Source organism: Crotalus tigris, unplaced genomic scaffold (genome assembly GCF_016545835.1).
Source record: "Crotalus tigris isolate CLP2741 ecotype Arizona unplaced genomic scaffold, ASM1654583v1 scf7180000017987.690289119674:8195010, whole genome shotgun sequence".
In the NCBI taxonomy this organism is placed as follows: Eukaryota; Metazoa; Chordata; class Lepidosauria; order Squamata; family Viperidae; genus Crotalus; species Crotalus tigris.
Genome location: NW_024096758.1, coordinates 3,055,455 through 3,074,808, shown reverse-complemented (window position 1 = coordinate 3,074,808; position 19,354 = coordinate 3,055,455). Strand labels below are relative to the sequence as shown.

General features: G+C 43.9%; 1 protein-coding gene across 2 annotated transcripts in view; it reads left to right on the top strand.

Annotated features, from left to right (window-relative positions):
- EPHX2 (epoxide hydrolase 2) overlaps positions 1-19,354 on the top strand; it is a 69,543-nt gene that overhangs the window by 17,670 nt on the left and 32,519 nt on the right. For both annotated transcript variants that reach the window (XM_039345971.1, XM_039345970.1), the window contains exons 7-10: positions 441-536; positions 748-826; positions 7,863-7,897; positions 10,139-10,165. In XM_039345971.1, the coding sequence (XP_039201905.1) occupies positions 441-536; positions 748-826; positions 7,863-7,897; positions 10,139-10,165 (237 nt within the window). The remainder of the gene's footprint in view (positions 1-440; positions 537-747; positions 827-7,862; positions 7,898-10,138; positions 10,166-19,354) is intronic.

The window sequence follows — 19,354 nt, the reverse complement described above, 5'->3', positions numbered from 1 at the left end:
GCTGGGATGGGCGTGGTTTCAGCATGATGCATCCAGCCCTCAGGCCAGCAGTTTGACACCCCTGTTGTAGGGGCTTCATCACGAGGTTTTTAAGAAGAGACTGGACAGCCATTTGTCTGAAATGATATAGGGATTCCAGCTTGAGCAGGGGGCTGGACTAGAAGACCTCCAAGGTCCCTTCCAGGTCTATTCTGATTGATTAATTGAAAGCAGATCTGGTCTTCTTTTCTATCTCTCTCAAGTTCTTCATTGCAGCTCAGCAAATGCTTTTTCAACCCGTCTTTCCCTTTACATATAAATAGTGCCACTTAGCCATTTTCTTTCTTGTTTTTGTTATTACACCTGCCCTACTTTTTAGCAATTTACTCTGAAGTTTAGAGATTCAGTTTCTTCTGCCTTTGATAATTATGACTCAAACTTTCCTTCCTTCCTGTCTTTAGCCCGACACAGAGTTGCACTTTGTGGAGATGGGGAGTGGTCCAGTTATTTGCCTCTGCCATGGATTTCCAGAGTCCTGGTTTTCTTGGAGGTTCCAGGTGACACCATTTTTAAGCATTTTTATTCCTAATCTGCTTGAATGCCCTCTTTCAGAATAAGTTCAATTTACTTGAAATAAAAGGTATATTCATTTCTCATGTATAATATATGGCAGCTGCAATGTTTACATCGAAGTTTTGGGTTATAGGAAGACAGGCCCACACTACCTGTGCACCAACAAGGTTACTTTTGTCTTTTTCTCCATGTTAGATTCCTGCCCTTGCTGATGCTGGCTTCCGTGTCATTGCCTTGCAAATGAAAGGCTATGGAAATTCTGTGGGTCCACCAGGTATGTTTCCTGTGTGCGCGCGCGTGTTTTAAAACAGATTCACTGTACTGGTCCATTTTTTAAATGTGACCTTGGTAAGTCACTTGTTCTTCAATCATGACTTCCAGATGGGTTTTAGCAATACAAGAAACATCTTGCCAAGAAAAGAAGCCACAATGATAATTTAAAATGAATGAAAGTGCATTACAGCGACATTGACCTCTTAATCTATTTAAGCCTGCTCTGAAGACTCTGAAATCAACTGCTCTATCAGGATCTAAGAGATGAGCAAAGAGCTTAAATATTCCCTAACTAACCCTTGTACCTTTGCTGTAATTTGAACCCTGCAATTCTGTTTGCATTTTTTAAAGCTTACGTATTAATTGGCTTCATGCAGTAAATATTTCTGCAATTGATAGCAACTCTCAAAGGTCACAAGCCAAGATAGGCCTTTCCCAGCTCTACCACTGTAAATCCAGTATGGTGTAGTGGTTGATGTTTTGGACTAAGACTGGGAAAGTTAGCTATAAAAACTTTGTTGTACGCAACCCAGAGTCACTTGTTGCAAGATGGGCAGCTATATAAATTTGATAAAGGAAAGAAAGGGAAGAAAATTCTCTACCCTCAGGCTTGGAAACTCACTGGGTGACTTTGGGCAGAAATTCTATCTCGACCCAACCTATCTCAACCATCTTGAGTTATTTAAGGAAAATTAATAAACAGTAAATATAGAGATATTGAAGTTTGAACTTTGCATATGTATGCCATTTCCGGTAACATTTTCTTCAATATATAGGCATACATGTAGCGTAGTGCTTACTGGCAGTCCTCTACTTATGACCACAACTGAGCCCAAAATTTCTGTTGCTAAGAGAGACAGTTATTGAGTTGTGTCCTATTTTCTTGTCATAGTTAAGTAAATCATGGCAGATATTAGCTTAGTAACACAGTCAAGTGAATCCCCATTGACTTCGTCAGAAGGTCACAAAAGATGATCACATGACCTCAGGACACTGCAGCGGTCATAAATATGAATCAGTTGCCAAGCGTATGAATGTTGATCACGTGACCACAGGGATGCGGCAACTGTCACAAGTGTGAAAAACAATCATAACTCACTTTTTCCAGTGTCGTTATAACTTTGAATGGTCACTACTATTGTAAGTCGAGAACTATATGACTGGAATCTTTTCCCACAATAATAGCCTTGACTGGCCAGAGCCTAAGTCAAACAAGGCTTTTAAGATAACAACTAGCATCTTGAATTGCATTCAGAAGCCAGCTAACAGTCAATCCACCCATAGTAGGACTCTCATAGAGGCAAACTGAGCCTATTCCCACTTGGGTCAATGCATTTTGAACTAGCTGAAGCTTTGAATAGTCTACAAGGGCAGCACTGTGTAGAGCATAGCCCCACTGAAAAGCTTCTGCAAATGTTAGGTCAAATGGCATGAAGTAGAACAAAGCAACTATTTGAATGCTTGGCATGATGCTAACTATAAAAGTTCATTGCTCCATTTTGCCATTTCTGGTATATCGAACAACAAAACCCCCAAATCAACACTGCATTTGAACATGATTTTTAAAACATTTTATAGATTTATCTGCACTTTATATATGTGTGTGTCACTTGGTTGGCCAACACAACTAGGAAGAACTTATAAATAAACATGACATTTTCTCATCATATTTAGATTCATAATCCTCTCATTATCGAAATGCCAAGCATTATTTTCTCTGACTATGTGTGGGCACGCAGTTATGTGTCAGTAAACAAGTTCCAGTAGCAGTCAAACAATTGAGATGTAGCAATTTTTTCTTTTTATATTGTTTGCAGAAAATTCTAGGATCACGTATTTATATTTCACATTTCAAATTGTAAGAGTCCTTGCTTTTGGCTGTAAAATTGCTCCAAGATTTTCAAGGCCCCTGACTTCTGTTCATGGACATTCTTAGCTGCAGTGACAAGAAACAAGAATGCTCCAATCTGGTTGTTGTCATTTCATTTCCCACACTGCCAGAGTGATGACATGTAAAGGATATTGTGGGAGATTAAAATGGAAGGTTGACACAGCTGGGCCCTGAGTGGAAAAAAGACATTAAATTGCTCTGAGCAGGTGACAAGAGGGAATACTTATGGGTTCTGGTGGCTACTAGGGATGTAGAGGGCAGACATAAATCCTTTGAAGCTTGTTAGTAGTACAAAAACAGCTTGCTTCTTCATTTCTCCCCACCCACAGCCCTTTTCTTCCTTAACTGGTTATGTTCAGAGTTTCTTCTGAGTGCATGTCATATCCTGAGGGAAGCTGTTTTGTCATCATTACGCAAGGTCCATGACCCCAAAAGGAATTAAATTCTAGCAATAATATTGTGGTCTCAAGAGCTTCAGGGTGCAAGACTCCAAACCAGGGTTCTGTTTAATAGCCCAGAGATAAGGTAGAATTTAAATGGTCAATATGTGTCAGAATCCAATTATATTTCATCTTTAATCATCAAATATAGAAAACCCCAATTCTGCCTTCTCTGGATTCTGCCATAAGAGGGAGAGAAGGGGGAGAACAAAGGGGATTTATGGCCCTTACTTCCTTCAGTATACTTCTAAGGAATTGAATGTGTTTATTGCAACATCAAAGAAAGACTTTGAATGTAACTAGCATCAAAGAACCTTATCATGACAAAGAGAGCTATTTACCTTTCATGTAGTTTATCTGAAGTCTCCATACAGATGGAAGAAAGGAGCAAAGGGGTGGAATTGTGATGCCTGAAACTATCACTGGAAGGGGGGGTGATTGGGTGGGACTGCTGGGGAACCCCTTAAAACCTTGAATGGGAGAGCTTGGACCCCAAGTCCTGTCTAGCACGCCTGCAACCACTTCTTCTTAATAAAGGATTCCTGTTGGAAGAATTATTCCAAGAGTTCTGTCTTCTTAAGATGCAAAGTGGGGTGGGTCCTTACATTAGACAGGACTTGCAAAATTAATCCACCTGGAAGGGAGACCCTTGCCGGGGGATTTTGCAAAAATTTACCATGTCAGACAATGGAGCAAGAGAGGGGGAAAACTCCCTGGAAAGAGAGCCGCTGACCCAGTTGGAACCTTGCCAGATGTTGGGATCCGAGAGGTCAGATTCCTCAGGAGAAGAAGTGGTGGAAACACGGGACCACAAGCCTCGCTGGTCAATGGACGTTGGAAAGAAAAGTGAGTGGGGAAAGGAATCAAGAAAGGTGACCCTGAGACAGGGGACCAAGCAACCAGAATGGAAGCAGGAGATGGAGAAATCCCTGCACGCAAGTGAAGAGGGAGGAAGCTGGGCACCGTACTCAGACTGGATCCTAGAGAAAGCTATTGACCTGATGAAGAGAACTCTCAGCTCCCTAGGAGAGGAGAATCCTGAGCCCTACGGCCGCCCCAGCTCCTGGAGCCACAAAGGGAGAAACACCGAGGGGGACGTGGAACCGGCAACCCCGGAGACAGCTACTGAATACAGGCAGGACATTCCCAGCGACAAAGCCCACATCCGGATCGTGCAATCTGCCCTGGATGGACCGGCTGCAGATTGGGTGGTGAACTTGCATGACTCCAATGCCCCAGAACTCAGTAACTTCAACCGTTTCATGTCCTCTTTGAGAAGACGATTTGAAGACCCCCTGGCTGATCGCAAAGCCCGTGAAAGGATAAAAACGATGAGGCAAGGCAAACACCCGGTGGCTGAATATACACAAGAATTCCGGGCCATTGCCAGCAAACTGAATTGGCCAGAAGACATCCTCCTTAGCCATTTCAAAGACGGACTAAACTATGATCTATATGATGCTTGCCTGCCCCGAGGGGACCCACACCGACTTGAGGAATGGTACGTCTTGGCAGAGGAAGCAGAGATCGACATATTGAAGAGGCATCGCCGAGGAAAACAATGGAGCCGCCCCCCGCCTGAGCTGACACACGAACCGGTGAAATCATCGGCTACAGCCAAGAAGCAAATGGGGTGTTTCAAGTGCGGAAGAGAAGGGCATTGAGCTGTAGAATGCCGCTCAAAGGCCCCCCAGCACAACCCAGACAGATCCCCAATCAACAAATCCGGAAAGTCTTCAGCTAAGCCAAAAGAAACGGCCATGAGAATGATGGAAATTGCAGAACCCCCCACTTCTGCTCACCAAGGGGAAAGAACTCCAGCCTACACCACAGGGCCGGTGGATGCCTCAGATGACAGCTCGGAGGGCGAACCCCTGGTAAGTGGATGCATCACATCCATCTTCAAAACAGTGACTATATTAATCCCCCCCATGCCCGAAGCTGTGAAGGTGAAAGCCTTAATAGACTCTGGCTGCACCCGCTGCCTCATTAGCCCAACACTAGTGGGGAATCTGGGCATCCCATCCAGGAGACTGGAACAACCAATCTCATTTGGCCAGCTAGATGGATCCATAGCAGGGGGGTGCCAGCTACCCTAGCCACTCTACCAATACACCTCTCCCTGGGCAAACATGAAGAGGACATAACGTTTGTGGTGACCCCAGGTATGGAATGCCCAATGATTCTAGGGATGGAATGGTTGAAAAAATGGAACCCCTGGGTAAATTGGAGGACGACAGAAATCAAATTCCCGAAGGGGGACCCTATGGACTTAAAACCCCAAGGGAGGCTACCAGAATCAAGAATAGAAAAAGCATCCATAGGAGAGGAAAAAAGATTAACAGAAATACCAGAGGAATATAGGGACCTTGCTGAAGTCTTCAGTGAGGAGAGGGCGAATGAGCTTCCCCCCCACCGACCCACAGACTGTACCATTGAATTCAAGCCTGGGGCAAAACTCCCGAAGCCCAGATTATACTCCATGAGCCCAAAGGAGAAGGAGGAAATGGAAAGATTTATAAAAAAAAAACCTAGAGAGAGGTTTCATTGAGCCAGCCAAGCCTAAAGTGGCTGCCCCGGTCCTTTTTAGAGAGAAGAAGGATGGCTCCTTACGTTTATGCGTGGATTATAGGGCCCTGAATACAATCAGTGAAAGCAACCTATACCCTCTGCCCCTCATGAAAGACATGCTGTCACACCTATCGAAAGGGAAAATTTTTTCTAAACTAGACCTAAGGGAAGCTTACTATCGCGTGAGAATCAAGGAAGGGGACGAATGGAAGACTGCATTTAACTGCCCCATGGGGTGCTATCAATTCAAAGTCTTGCCATTTGGATTACAAGGGGGCCCTGCAGTCTTTATGCAATTAATCAATGACGTTCTAAGGGAGCACCTGTTTAAGGGGGTCCTTGTTTACTTGGACAACATTCTTAATTTTACTGAAACAAAAGAGGAACACGTCAACCTTGTCAGAGCGGTTTTAAAGAAGCTGCGAGCCGCCCACCTATATGCCAAACTCTCAAAATGCGAATTCCACCAGGAAAGGATAGACTACCTAGGCTATCGCATATCCCCACAGGGCATTGAAATGAACCCAGAGAAGGTCAAAGCAGTATTAGATTGGGCGCCACCCCGCACAAGAAAGCAACTACAAAGTTTCCTGGGTTTTGCAAACTTTTACCGCCAATTCATCCCCTCATTTGCCCAGATAGCCTTGCCCCTCACTAACTTACTAAAAACGAAGGGAGCATCCTCAGTAAAACCTAGCCAGCCACTAACATGGACAATGGAGTGCCAAGCAGCGTTTGAGAGACTAAAGAGACTTTTTTCTGCCGAACCAGTACTAAGGCACCCAGACATGGACAAGCCCTTCGTAATACAGGCAGATGCAAGTGATGTGGCAGTGGGGGCTGTGCTATTACAAGAAAATGATGATGCAGTATTGCAACCCTGTGCATATACATCCAAGAAACTCACGGAAACAGAACAGCGCTGGCCCGTATGGGAGAAGGAGGCTTATGGGATACGTTGGGCATTACTCACGTGGCGACAGTTCCTGGAAGGCAACAAAATCCCCTTCCAGGTGTGGACTGATCACAAAAATTTAGAAGCCCTGAAAACTTCCAGGAAACTCAATCCCAAACAAGCCCGCTGGTCCCAGCATTTTCACCAGTTCCAATTTAAGCTCAAACATTTACCAGGAAGAAAGAACTTCCTGGCAGATGCACTATCTCGCATGCCCCAATATAACAGCGCACGAACCACAGATTCTAGGCCAATAATGGCAGAGTCACAACTGGCAGCACCAGTAACCACAAGAACCCAAGCCAAAATAAAACCACAACTGGACAGCCAAATTGGAATTGAATTCAGAAAAAGTTTGGAAACAGATGAATGGTTCCAGAAAAACAAAAATGTGTGCACAATGAGAGACGGGTTGCCTTGGGTAGGGGAAAAGTTATATATACCAACAACTCAAAGAGTAACTTTCATGCACCTTTGCCATGACACAAAATCAGCAGGGCATTTTGGATTTGTAAAAACTTTACATTTAATTAAACGGCAATTTTGGTGGCCATCCATGAAAAAGGACATTGAAAGTTATATAGCCAGTTGTCCAAAATGTGCCACGTTCACTTTAATTTTATTCTACATTTTGGTGGAAACTATCCAGCTGGCTGAAACTTCTCACTTCAATAGTAAGGTTGATATTTCTATTTTGCCAGAGTCTGTAATTTCCTTTTTTCCTTTCTAAGTTGTCATGGGACATGAGTGCTCATGCATGTAGACTTTTGGATGGACAGGAGAGAGAGGTAGATCAAAGTAATGGCAATTCCAGGAGTGATGTGTTCCAAGAAAAGTCTAAGCTTGCTGACTAGTAGATGGATCATTGCCTTCTGCCAACACAACTAAGAAATTGAAATGCTCCTTGGGTGTCACTCATAGCCTGAATAGGACATTTTTTTTGTTTTTCCACTCTATGGTATAGTGAATATTTGAAATTGGTTTTCCCCAGTCTTGATTCAACAATCTTCTACTCTACCATTCAACTTGTGGAGTCTACGAAAACAAGTCCACCTAGGGTATTAAGTTGAAAGTTTCAGAGGGGCATTACACACATGAAGATGTCCATGGCAAGTCTTGCATTTTAAAATCAATTTATGGGCATATACAGTGGTTTTAATAATATCTGTTTTTGTTGCAGATGTAGAAGCATATTCTCAGGAAGAAATTTGTAAGGTAGGTCATGATCGTCAATAATATATCCTTCACTTGTCGTGATTGAGATACACTCAATAGCATTTATAGTATATTAACATTAAAATAGTTAAAAGAAGTATTTAAACCAAAGAGGCTCAACCTCAATACAGGTGGTCCCCACAAATGGTTGTTCAACAACCATCAGAAGTTACAATGGCATTGAATAAGGGAGGGTTATGATTTATCCTTGTATTATAGTATATCAGTATCTCCACAGTCACATGATGTCATTTGTGACCTCTACTGTGTTCTGATATACAAAATTAATGAGGAAGCTAATAGGAGGTTATAAAGGTGATCATGTGATTTCAGTAAACTGCGACTATGTGAGAGTCATCTATTGATAGCAGCTGAGACTGCTGAAATCACAGACAAATAATACCACACCTTACAACTATGTTGCTTAACAATGGAGATGCTGGTCCCAGTTGCCATCAGTAAGCAAGAACTATATTCAGGCAACTGAGTATTCAATAGTGAACAAAGCCATAAGAATATGACTGATGTGATACACTTCAAGTGTATAACTTCCATGTATATAACTCATAGCTTAGTTTTTTACATGCAAGATTTCTCTATAGATAGTCCTCGACTTACGATAGAAATTGCAACCACATTTTCCATCATTAAGCAATGCACGTCCTAAAGCATGGGGACAGCAGAACTCCTACGACCAACTGTAATCACCATTCAGCATCATCATGACTTTGAATGGTTGCTAAGTGGATGGTTGTGGGTTCAGAACTATTTATACACAAGAGATAGGAAAGAATAGCATTCATATGCTAATCTGACTCAGCCTGAAATGGTTTAATGTAGCAAACATACCATTCCATACTTCGTATAAGGCTACATTGGCTCGGCAAGAAGATGCTAATATGCTGCTATTGCTATTGTTATAGTTATTAATGGCAGCAGTACCATGATTGTTATTATAGTAAAAAATCTGGTGCATTTTCAATAAGTTCTAGAGACAAAAGCAGATAAATTGAGGCTTTGGTAATCCAGCACAAATTCTAGCAGGATATGGAATTTCCAGCAATAATAGGAAGTATGGGAATGAAAAAGGCAACAGAATTTTCAGGATGCATATCTAGTTTATGTATACATCATAGCCCATTTATTTTTTAGAAATTAAGGATTATAAAATAAAGAGTTACTGTTTTTTCCTAGGTAGATAAATCACATCACATGGATTTTTAGTGAGTTATACTACAGGAATTGTAACTTAGCCAGCTTTTCTTCCTCCATATTACCAAAGCTGTTTAAAGTTGAATGAGAGTGATTTCCTCACTTTTTCAATTCTGCTAATAATCCACACTTGAGAATTGTTAGTTCATCCAGCTCTAAAACATCAATGGCCTTGAATATTTTAAATAACTGGTGATTTGTGTGAGAATTTGCAGGATTGTAATTATGATTTTGGAACACCACATCCATGGGCAGCATTCTAACAGTGAGATTCCTGCATTATACTTTTGGTTGCAAGGACAATTAAGCCTTTGATAAGCAAGACAGAAGATGCTATGCTCATACATATAAATTATCTGTCTGCTTTCTGTTAAATCAGTAATAAGGAATCTAAAGTTCATGAACTAGGTAGGCCCATGTTGCTTTTTTATACAGTATCTGGCATACTACAGCCCAGAAGGAAGTTTCATTCCATCACTGAGAGAAGCCCATCCTTAGGGATAGTCTTTTTTTCCATGCAGACAAAGACAGGGCAGAGAGCAATTGCACTGAAAAAAAAGAGCTAGTAAAAGATGCAGGTTTCTACTGAAAGAGTGTCCCCACCTACCCTGAAGCCATCTGGACCTGAAGAAATAGCCTAAGTTAGAAAAGCTGAATTTCAACTTGGAAAGGATCCACACTTCTGTCAAAACATAGTGGACTATGATTCAGAAGGTGACCAGTGGGAGCCATAGGAAGATTTCATTTCATATATGGATGGTGTTTCAGGTTTTAAGTGAAGAAGAGACAGTGTCTGCCCTAGGTAAATTGAGTTGGCTGCATGCCCAAAGTGCACTATTATGATCTGTTAAAATTCAATTATGATGGAGTGCAAATAGCATTAAGAATATGCATGATGTTGTGTTCCTGCTGCTCTCAATCTGGGCTGGGCTGACTAAGATGGACTAAGCAGTGGAAGACAAAATAAGAGGATTTTTCTCAAGAAGAACTTGATGTTAATGTCTGACATTTTTTGCTTATTTACCTCAGGATTTGGTGATCTTTCTGGACAAAATGGTAAGTTCTGATAAGCGTAATGCTGATTTGTATCTTACAACATATAGTATCAATAAGGGCATACCATCCCTAGGATTCCATAGTGTATTTGAGTCTTCAGTGTCAACCGGCCACAGATGACCAGATATGTTATAGCATTTCATCTCACATGATAGAAATTAGAGTCTAAAAAACCAAAAATGGCTCCCCATATTTCAATAACCAAAGTTTACCCTGTATATTATGCAGTGGTGTCTGCATAGAGAGGTCCTAGATCCTCAGTTATAGAAAAGAGAGAGAATCCTTGAAACAGGATTTATCAGCACAGCTATGTCTATTGCCAAAGTGTCAGAAAAAAATAGTAAATTTTCTCCAATTTTCTTATGTGAGCAACTAATTTTCTCTCAGTGACTGGTACTGTCTCTTACCAATTTAATAGCACAGACATCCTCTGTCAAGAGATGGTTGTTTTATATTATTTTTATTGCTTTTAAAATAGAGATGGGTGCTTTATGTTGGAGATGGAAGAGTCAGTCAGCTGTCCAATAAAACATATGTGCATTATTGCTTTCTGCCACAGTTGGGCCATAACTAACCTGTAGGCTTCTTTGACTCACAAATTTAGATTACCCTGATTTCATCTTGACATACCTGATGTTGACAAGATGGGCTAGATGAGCATAATAATCTTTTATTCAGCCATGGATTTTCAGATGTTGATTTTCAAGGTGGAGATTTGGGGACATAGTAAGGGTTTATCTGGCAAATGAATAATTCCCATCAATATTGGAGGAGGCTGTGATTTACTACCTTGTCTTAAAATTTGTTTCCTGCCTTTTTGCATATATGGTAGCGCTTAAAGTTAGCAATGTTATACAAAATAATAAGTTTCTATGAGAACATATATTTTTATATTTAATTTGCCAGCTGTTTGAGATCTACATGGTTATTTGCTTGTGTGCTTGAAACTAGCTGATTGTGAACAAGACACTGCTTTCTGTATTATAATATTGTCATACGTGAGGGGTAGCAGGGAAATGGATGCTTGTAAAAGCGGGGAACAGAAGAACCATTTCTATAATTGCTTGCATGGTTCTCTGCTTTCTAAAGAAGTTGGTTTCATCTTCCTAGTTTGCAGGACTTCTAACGAACTATTGAAAATAGGAGACTTTCTTAATTCTATGCAAATAGATTCATATATTTTTTTTAGTTTGCTTATGAGGATATGAGTAACTGGTCACTAAGACTGTAAAGGGCTGGAGCTCATGCATATCATTAGCCTTTGGCTAATTGGGGAGATACCAGTTGCAAAGGCTCTTCTGAAGGTGTTAAATATAACACAAGTTTGTGAGTTTTGAGGTGTGAGCTTATGGTTAATAATAATAATAAAGTTGGAAGGGACTTTGGAGGTCATCGAGTCCAACCCCCTGCTCAGGCAGGAGCCCTACACCATTTTGGACAAATGGCTGTCTAGTCTCTTCTTAAAAACTTCCAATGTTGGAGCATTCACCGCTTCTGGAGGCAGGTTGTTCCACTGGTTAATTGTTCTAACTGTCAGGAAGTTTCTCCTTAGTTCTAGGTTGCTTCTCTCCTTTATTAGTTTCCATCCGTTGCTTCTTGTCCTGCCTTCAGGCGCTTTGGAGAATAGCTTGACTCTCTCTTCTTTGTGGCAACCCCTGAGATATTGGAATATTGCAATCATGTCCCCCCCAGTCCTTCTTTTCATTAAACTAGACCAGGGGTAGGCAACCCAAAACACTCAAAGAGCCACTTGGACCCGTTTCCCACCAAAAACAAAACACTGGGAGCCGCAAAACCCTTTTGATATCTAAAAGGAAGATATAGTCCAGGCCATGGTTTTCCCAGTTGCAATGTATGGCTGTGAAAGTTGGACCATAAGAAAGGCTGAGCACAAAAGAATTGAGGCCTTTGAACTATGGTGCTGGAGAAGACTCCTGTGAGTCCCCTGGACTGCAAGGCGTTCAAACCGGTCAGTCCTAGAAGAGATCAACCCCGACTGCTCTTTAGAAGGCCAGATCCTGAAGTTGAAACTCAAATACTTTGGCCACCTAATGAGAAGGAAGGACTCACTGGAGAAGGGCCTAATGCTGGTAAAGATTGAGGGCAATAGAAGAAGGGGACGACAGAGAATGAGATGGCTGGATGGAGTCACTGAAGCAGTAGGTGTGAACTTAAATGGACTCCAGAAGATGGTAGATAACAGGAAGACCTGGAGGAACATTGTCCATGGGGTCGCGATGGGTCGGACATGACTTCGCAATTAACAATAACAACAACAACAACAAAATATATATGTATGTATGTATGTTCTCCAACAACATACACACACACATATATATAAAGGGTGTGGCTAACTGAAGAGAGCAGAATGAGCTCGAAATGGCCATCTTAGTCTCCCAATTTAATTCTTTAATTCTTTGTCAGAAAAAGAAATTTGGATTTGTAATGTTTCGCAGTTGTGACTTGAGCTTGCTTAGCGCCCCTAGTTGGGGGCTGCAAGACAAAAGAGATTGTAAAAAGTAAAACTGCAGTATAGCAGTTAAAAAATGTCAAGGTGTAATCAATTAGACATCTGTCTGAAAAACTTCCTGCGCGCGCGCGCACACACACACACACACACACACACACACACACACACACACACACACACACATATATATATATATATATATATATATATATATATATATATATATATATATATCTCATAAAGGTAAAAAAGGATATATGCAGTGTTATCTTCATTTTAGATATCAAAAGGGTCTCTCTGTCTCTCTCTCCCTCCCTCTCTCTCCCTCTCTTTCTTTCTGCCCTTGGTCTGCCAGTCCTCTTCCCCCACTCTCTTTCTCTCTCTTTCCTCTTTCTCTCTCTCTCCTTCCCTCTCTCTCTCTTTCTCCCCCCCTCCCGCCCTCCCTCTCTCCGATCTTCTGCACACCTGGAAAGCTGGCTTCAAGCTGTTCTCCAACAAGCTCAGAGGTAGGCAACCTCGGCTCTTTTATGACTTATGGACTTCAATTCCCAGAATTCCTGAGTCAGCATAGCTGGGCTAGCTAGCTCTCTCCTGCCCTTCCTGCTTCCTGCAGAGACGCAGCAAAGGGAGGAGCCAAGCCCAAAAGATTTTCAGCTTGTCGGAGGACACAGTGAGTCCACTCTCTTTTACACACATACACACACACACATATACATACAAACATACACACATAAACACAAACACAGAGACAGAGAGAGACAGGGAAGCGCAAGTGCCTCTCTCTGTCTCTGTCTCTCTCTGCAAATGGCAGAGGAGGCTGGGAGTCACAGGGGAAGGCTCAAAGAGCCGCATGCGGCTCTGGAGCCGCAGGTTGCCGACCTGTGAACTAGACATACCCAATTCCAGTAACCGTTCCTTATATGTTTTAGCCTCCAGTCCCCTAATCATCTTTGTTGCTCTTCTCTGTACTCTTTCTAGAGTCTCAAGATCTTTTTTACATCGTGGTGACCAAAACTGGATGCAGTATTCCAAGTGTGGCCTTACCAAGGCATTGTAAAGTGGTATTAATATTTCACGAGATCTTGATTCTATCCCTCTGTTAATGCAGCCCAGCACTGTGTTGGCTTTTTTGGCAGCTGCAGCACACTGCTGGCTCATATTTAAGTGATTGTCCACTAGGACTCCGAGATCCCTCTCACAGTTACTACTATTGAGCAAGGTACCCTCTATACTATACCTGTACATTTGTTTTTTCTTGTCTAAATGTAGAACTTTACTTTTTTCACCATTGAATTTCATTTTGTTAGATAGCGCCCAGTGTTCAAATCTGTCTAGATCCTCCTGTATCTTCATCCTATCTTCTGGAGTGTTGGCTATTACTGCCAGCTTGGTGTCATCCGCAAATTTATTTATTTATTTATTTTATTTATATGCCGCCCAATCCCAAAGGACTCAGGGCGGCGTACAAAATTAAAACAATCATCGAGAATAAAACAATAAAATAATTCAATCATACCGCAAGTCCGATCATGTCCCGCCCCCCCCCCCGGGGACATCAGCCCCAGGCCTGCCGGAACAGGAGAGTTTTAACGGCTTTCTTAAAGGCCGGCAGGGTGGGAGTTGTTCGAACCTTGGGGGGAAGTTGATTCCACCAGGTCGGAGCCACCACAGAAAAGGCCCTTCCCCGAGGGCCCGCCAGCCGACATTGTCTGGCTGACGGGACCTGAAGGAGGCCCAAACTATGGGACCTCACCGGTCTCTGGGAACTGTGCGGCAGTATGCGGTCCTGTAAGTAACCTGGCCCTATGCCATGAAGGGCTTTAAAGGTGATAACCAACACCTTGAATTGCGTCCGGAGACCCACAGGAAGCCAGTGCAGCTCGCGGAGGATAGATGACATGTGGGCGTACCTTGGCGCGCCCACAATCGCTCTCGCGGCTGCATTCTGAACCAACTGCAGCCTCCGAACGCTCTTCAAGGGTAGCCCCATATAGAGCGCATTACAGTAATCCAGTCTTGAGGTGACGAGGGCATGAGTGACTGTGAGTAAAGCCTCTCGGTCCAGATAAGGCCGCAACTGGTGCACCAGGCGAACCTGGGCAAAGGTCCCCCTGGCCACAGCCGATAGATGTTGTTCCAAATTTAGCTGTGAGTCCAGGAGGACACCCAAGTTGCGTGCCTGCACCGAGGGAGGTAAATTTGCCCCCCCCCCAGGACTAATGATGGACCATCCAGTTGACCTTTGGGAGGCAAGACCCAGAGCCACTCGGTCTTGTCAGGGTTGAGTCTAAGCCTGTTCACCCCCATCCAGACCCTCACCTCTTCCAGGCACCGGCACATCACGTCGACTGCTTCACTGAAAGGACACGGGGTGGAGATATATAATTGGGTATCATCCGCGTACTGATGATACCTCACCCCGTGTCGCCGAATGATCTCACCCAGCGGTTTCATGTAGATGTTAAAAAGAAGGGAGGACAGGACCGAGCCCTGAGGCACCCCATGATCGAGGCGCCTAGGGGTCGACCTCTGTCCGCCCGCCAGCACCGACTGCGACCTGTCAGAGAGGTAGGAGGAGAACCACCGCAATACGGTGCCGCCCATCCCCACCTCTCCGAGACGACGCAGAAGGATACCATGGTCGATGGTATCGAAAGCCGCTGAGAGGTCAAGAAGCACCAGGATAGAGGAGTGACCCCTATCTCGGGCTCGCCAGAGGTCATCGGTCAGTGCGACCAAAGCAGTCTCAGTGCTGTAGCCGGGCCTGAAACCAGATTGAAAAGGGTCAAGATAATTAGTTTCATCCAAGGATCGCAAGAGTTGGGACGCCACCACCTTCTCTACAACCTTCCCCACAAAGGGGAGCTTGGAGACAGGACGAAAGTTCTTCAAAACAGCTGGGTCCAGGGAAGGCTTCTTGAGGAGGGGCCTCACCACCGCTTCCTTTAAAGGTTGCAGGAAAGACCCCTCCATCAAGGAGGCATTGATTATTGCCTGGAGCCAGCCTCGTGTCACCTCCCTACTGGCAGAAACCAGCCAGGAGGGGTACGGGTCCAATAAACAGGTGGCGGCATTCATTGCCCTCACGGCCTTGTCCACTTCATCAGGGGTCACAGGCTCAAACTCGCTCCAGATAACATGACTAAGACCAGCCCCTGGCAACTCGGCTGGCACTGCCCAGTCGGAGTCCAGGTCTCTCTGAATCTGAGCGATTTTGTCCGAAAGAAACTGAACAAACTCCTCAGCTCTCCCCTGCAAGGGTTCCTCCGCCTCCTCCACTTTAAGAAGGGAGCGGGTCACCCTAAATAAGGCGGCCGGGCGAGATTCTGCGGACGCAATAAGTGCGGAAAAGTGAACACGCTTTGCCGCCCTTATCGCCACTAAATAAGTCCTAAGATAGGCTCTTAATAGTGATCGGTCAGATTCAGAGTTACTGGTCCTCCAACGTCGCTCTAGACGTCTCTTGTGGCGCTTCATCTCCCGGAGCTCCTCAGTAAACCAAGGCGCCCTCCGGGGACCACCACCACAGAGAGGTCGCAAAGGCGCAATTCGATCCAGGGCCCCAGACACCGCCTCATTCCAGGCCGCAACCAGGGACCCGGATGAGTTGTGGACAAGGGAGTCAGGTATTTCCCCAAGCTCCTCCTGGAACCGATCTGGGTCCATTAGGCGCCTGGGGTGGAACCACCTAGTCGGCTCCCTCTTCCTGCGATGGGGGAGTGATGCTGTGAAGTCCAGCCTCAATAGGAAATGATCTGTCTATGACAAGGGTGAGATCTCTATTCCCCCTAATTCCAGATCATGTCTCCATTGCCCCGAGAGAAACACAAGGTTGAGTGTGTGACCACCCCTATGAGTCGGATCCTGGATTACCTGGGTCAGGTCCATGGTTGCCATGGAAGCCATGAACTCCTGCGCCGCCTCTGAGCGATCGCCGAGTGATGGTAGGTTAAAGTCCCCCAGTACCATAAGTCTGGGGAACTCCACCACCAACCCGGCTACTGACTCCAGCAACGCAGGCAGGGCTGTTGCAACGCAGCTGGGAGGTAGGTACGTCAGCAGCAAGCCCAACTGAACCCGCGAACCCAACTTCAATAGGAGGGACTCACACCCAACAACCTCCGGGGCAGGAATCCCACGAGGACTCAAGGACTTCCGAGCGATGACTGCCACTCCCCCACCCCTGCCCTGATGTCGAGGCTGATGAAGCACCACAAACCCGTCTGGGCACATCTCTGAGAGGGAGACACCCCCCTCAGGGCCCAGCCAGGTTTCGGTTATACATGCCAGGTCCGCCCCGCTGTCCAATATTAAATCACGGACAAGGGGGGCTTTGTTGACGATGGACCTGGCATTAAGCAACAGCAGCCTACAACTAGGGCCCTGTACTCCCCTGTCACCAGTACTACAGGATGAGCCTTTTGAGGGGCCGGAACAAGGAATCGCTCTAATATACCGAGTCCTCGTTCCCCAAAGATGGCCTGCCCCTTGGCTCCCGCCATATCTGCCCATCCCATTCATAACCGGGATGCTCCGACCTTCTCTCCTCCCCGGAGTACCCCCACCCTCACCAGCCTTCTCCCTTCCTGACCGGACTAGCTTTCCATCCAGACCAAGCCCAAGGGTAAGTCCTGCCCCCCCCCACTTTTGCTATTGCACTCAGCAGAGGGGGTACCAGGCTTCGCCCCCGATTCCACCATTCTCATACCCCAAACACTCAATACACATTCACACTCAATTTATATACATAAAAAATAAAAATATTCACATTCATACGCCCTAAATACAATAATAAAATTTATACATAACAGGGCCACCATTCATCTACATATATACACATACCCACAACAAACATTCTCTAAAAAAATATTGCCCCTCTGTGTCCCAGGCTGGTCCAATGTGGCCGGCTAGGTGATCATTAGGTACTTGTCTTGGGGCAGCCCGTACTTGGCCTTATGCTCCTCAAAGAGCTGGGTCAACTTCTCCAAGTACCTCTCGTGCAGCTCATCAATGGCTTCTCTGGATATCCAAAAATTGTGTAAAGTCAACCCAGCCACGGCGAGACTGTAATTCGTCTTCTTCCACGGGGTGCCAGTATAGCACCCCATTGATGAGTTCCCCATCTATCCTCTTGTCCAAATCACTGATGAAGATGTTGAAGAGCACTGGACCTAGAACAGAGCCCTAGGGCACCCCACTACACACTTCCCTCCATGTAGATGCAGTTCCATTGAGGACCACACGCTGAGTACGGCCAGTCAGCCAGCTACGAATTCATCTGGTGGTGATGCTGTCTAACCCACATTTTTCTATCTTATCGAGTAGCAGGTTGTGATCTACTTATCAAATGCCTTACTGAAGTCCAAGTAAATTATATCCACAGCATTCCTCTGATCCACTAATCTTGTCACTTGGTCAAAGAATGCAATAAGGTTTGTCTGGCATGATCTGTTTTTGACAAACCCATGTTGGCTTTTAGTACTAACTTTGTTTGCCTCTAGGTGTTCGCTGATTCGTTGTTTGATTGTCTTTTCCAAAATCTTCCCAGGTATTGAGGTCAGGCTGAAAGATCTGTAATTTCCTGGATCCATTTTTTTTCCTTTTTTGAAGATGGGAACTATCAGCTCTTTTCCTGTCCTCTGGTAGTTCCCCATTGCTCCAAGAACTTTGAAAAATATAGTTTAGTGGTTCTGAGATCACATCTGCCAGTTCCTTGAGAACCTTGGGGTGTAATCCATCTGGTCCTGGTGATTTGAACTCGTCTAGGCTGGACAGGTGCTCACTTATCATTTTCTTGCCTATTTTAACTTGTGTTTCTATACTGTTTTTTATGGCACTATTTTTGATAGGTTGGTCTGTTTGTGCAAAAAATGAGTTAAATAGTTCTGCTTTCTCCCTATTGCTAGTCACCTTCTTACCACTTTCACTAACTAATGGACCAATCATTTCCTTCACTTTTTTTTGTTTTTTTACATGTTGAAAGAAGCTTTTTTTGTTATTTTTTACTTTGGTTGCAAGCCTTAGTTCATTTTGAGCCTTAGCTTTCCTCACTTCATCTTTGCAGGCTCGGGCTATTTGTTGATATTCTGATTTAGTTATGTGCCCCTCTTTCCACTTTCTATACTTGTCCTTTTTATCTTTCAATTTGTCAGAGAGTTCTTTATGCAGCTATGCTGGTTTCTTTTGAGAGCTGTTATTTTTCTTCTTTGTTGGTATTGAGCTAGACTGGACTTCTGTTATCTTGCTTTTCAAAATTTCCCAAGCTTCTTGCATTGTTTTACAGTAATAACTGTTTTCCAGACAGACTTCCCATACAATAATGTTTACCTTATGAAAAGACAATGAGACATAACCTGGTGGAGTAATAATCATATGACTTGGATAATGACTGAGCTAAGATTTCAAAGGGTTTATGCATTTAACTTAATTTAATTAATTTAATGTAATTCTATTTAATTACATTAAAAGGGCTAATGTGTTTAACTAAGAAGAGGATTAATTCTTTCACTCCAACGACTTGAAATATGGCAGTCCTGTGTCACTGACCTTTCCTGACAAAATGGCTTCTTTTTTTACCCCTGATAAATGATCTGTCTCAAGCAGAAACTAAAGAGAGAGGTCACCAAATCAGCATCATGACATTAAATAACAATTCCTCCTTTAACCTTTCTGGGAGCATTCATCTGTCTTGACAATATAATTAAGATTATAATTCAGAT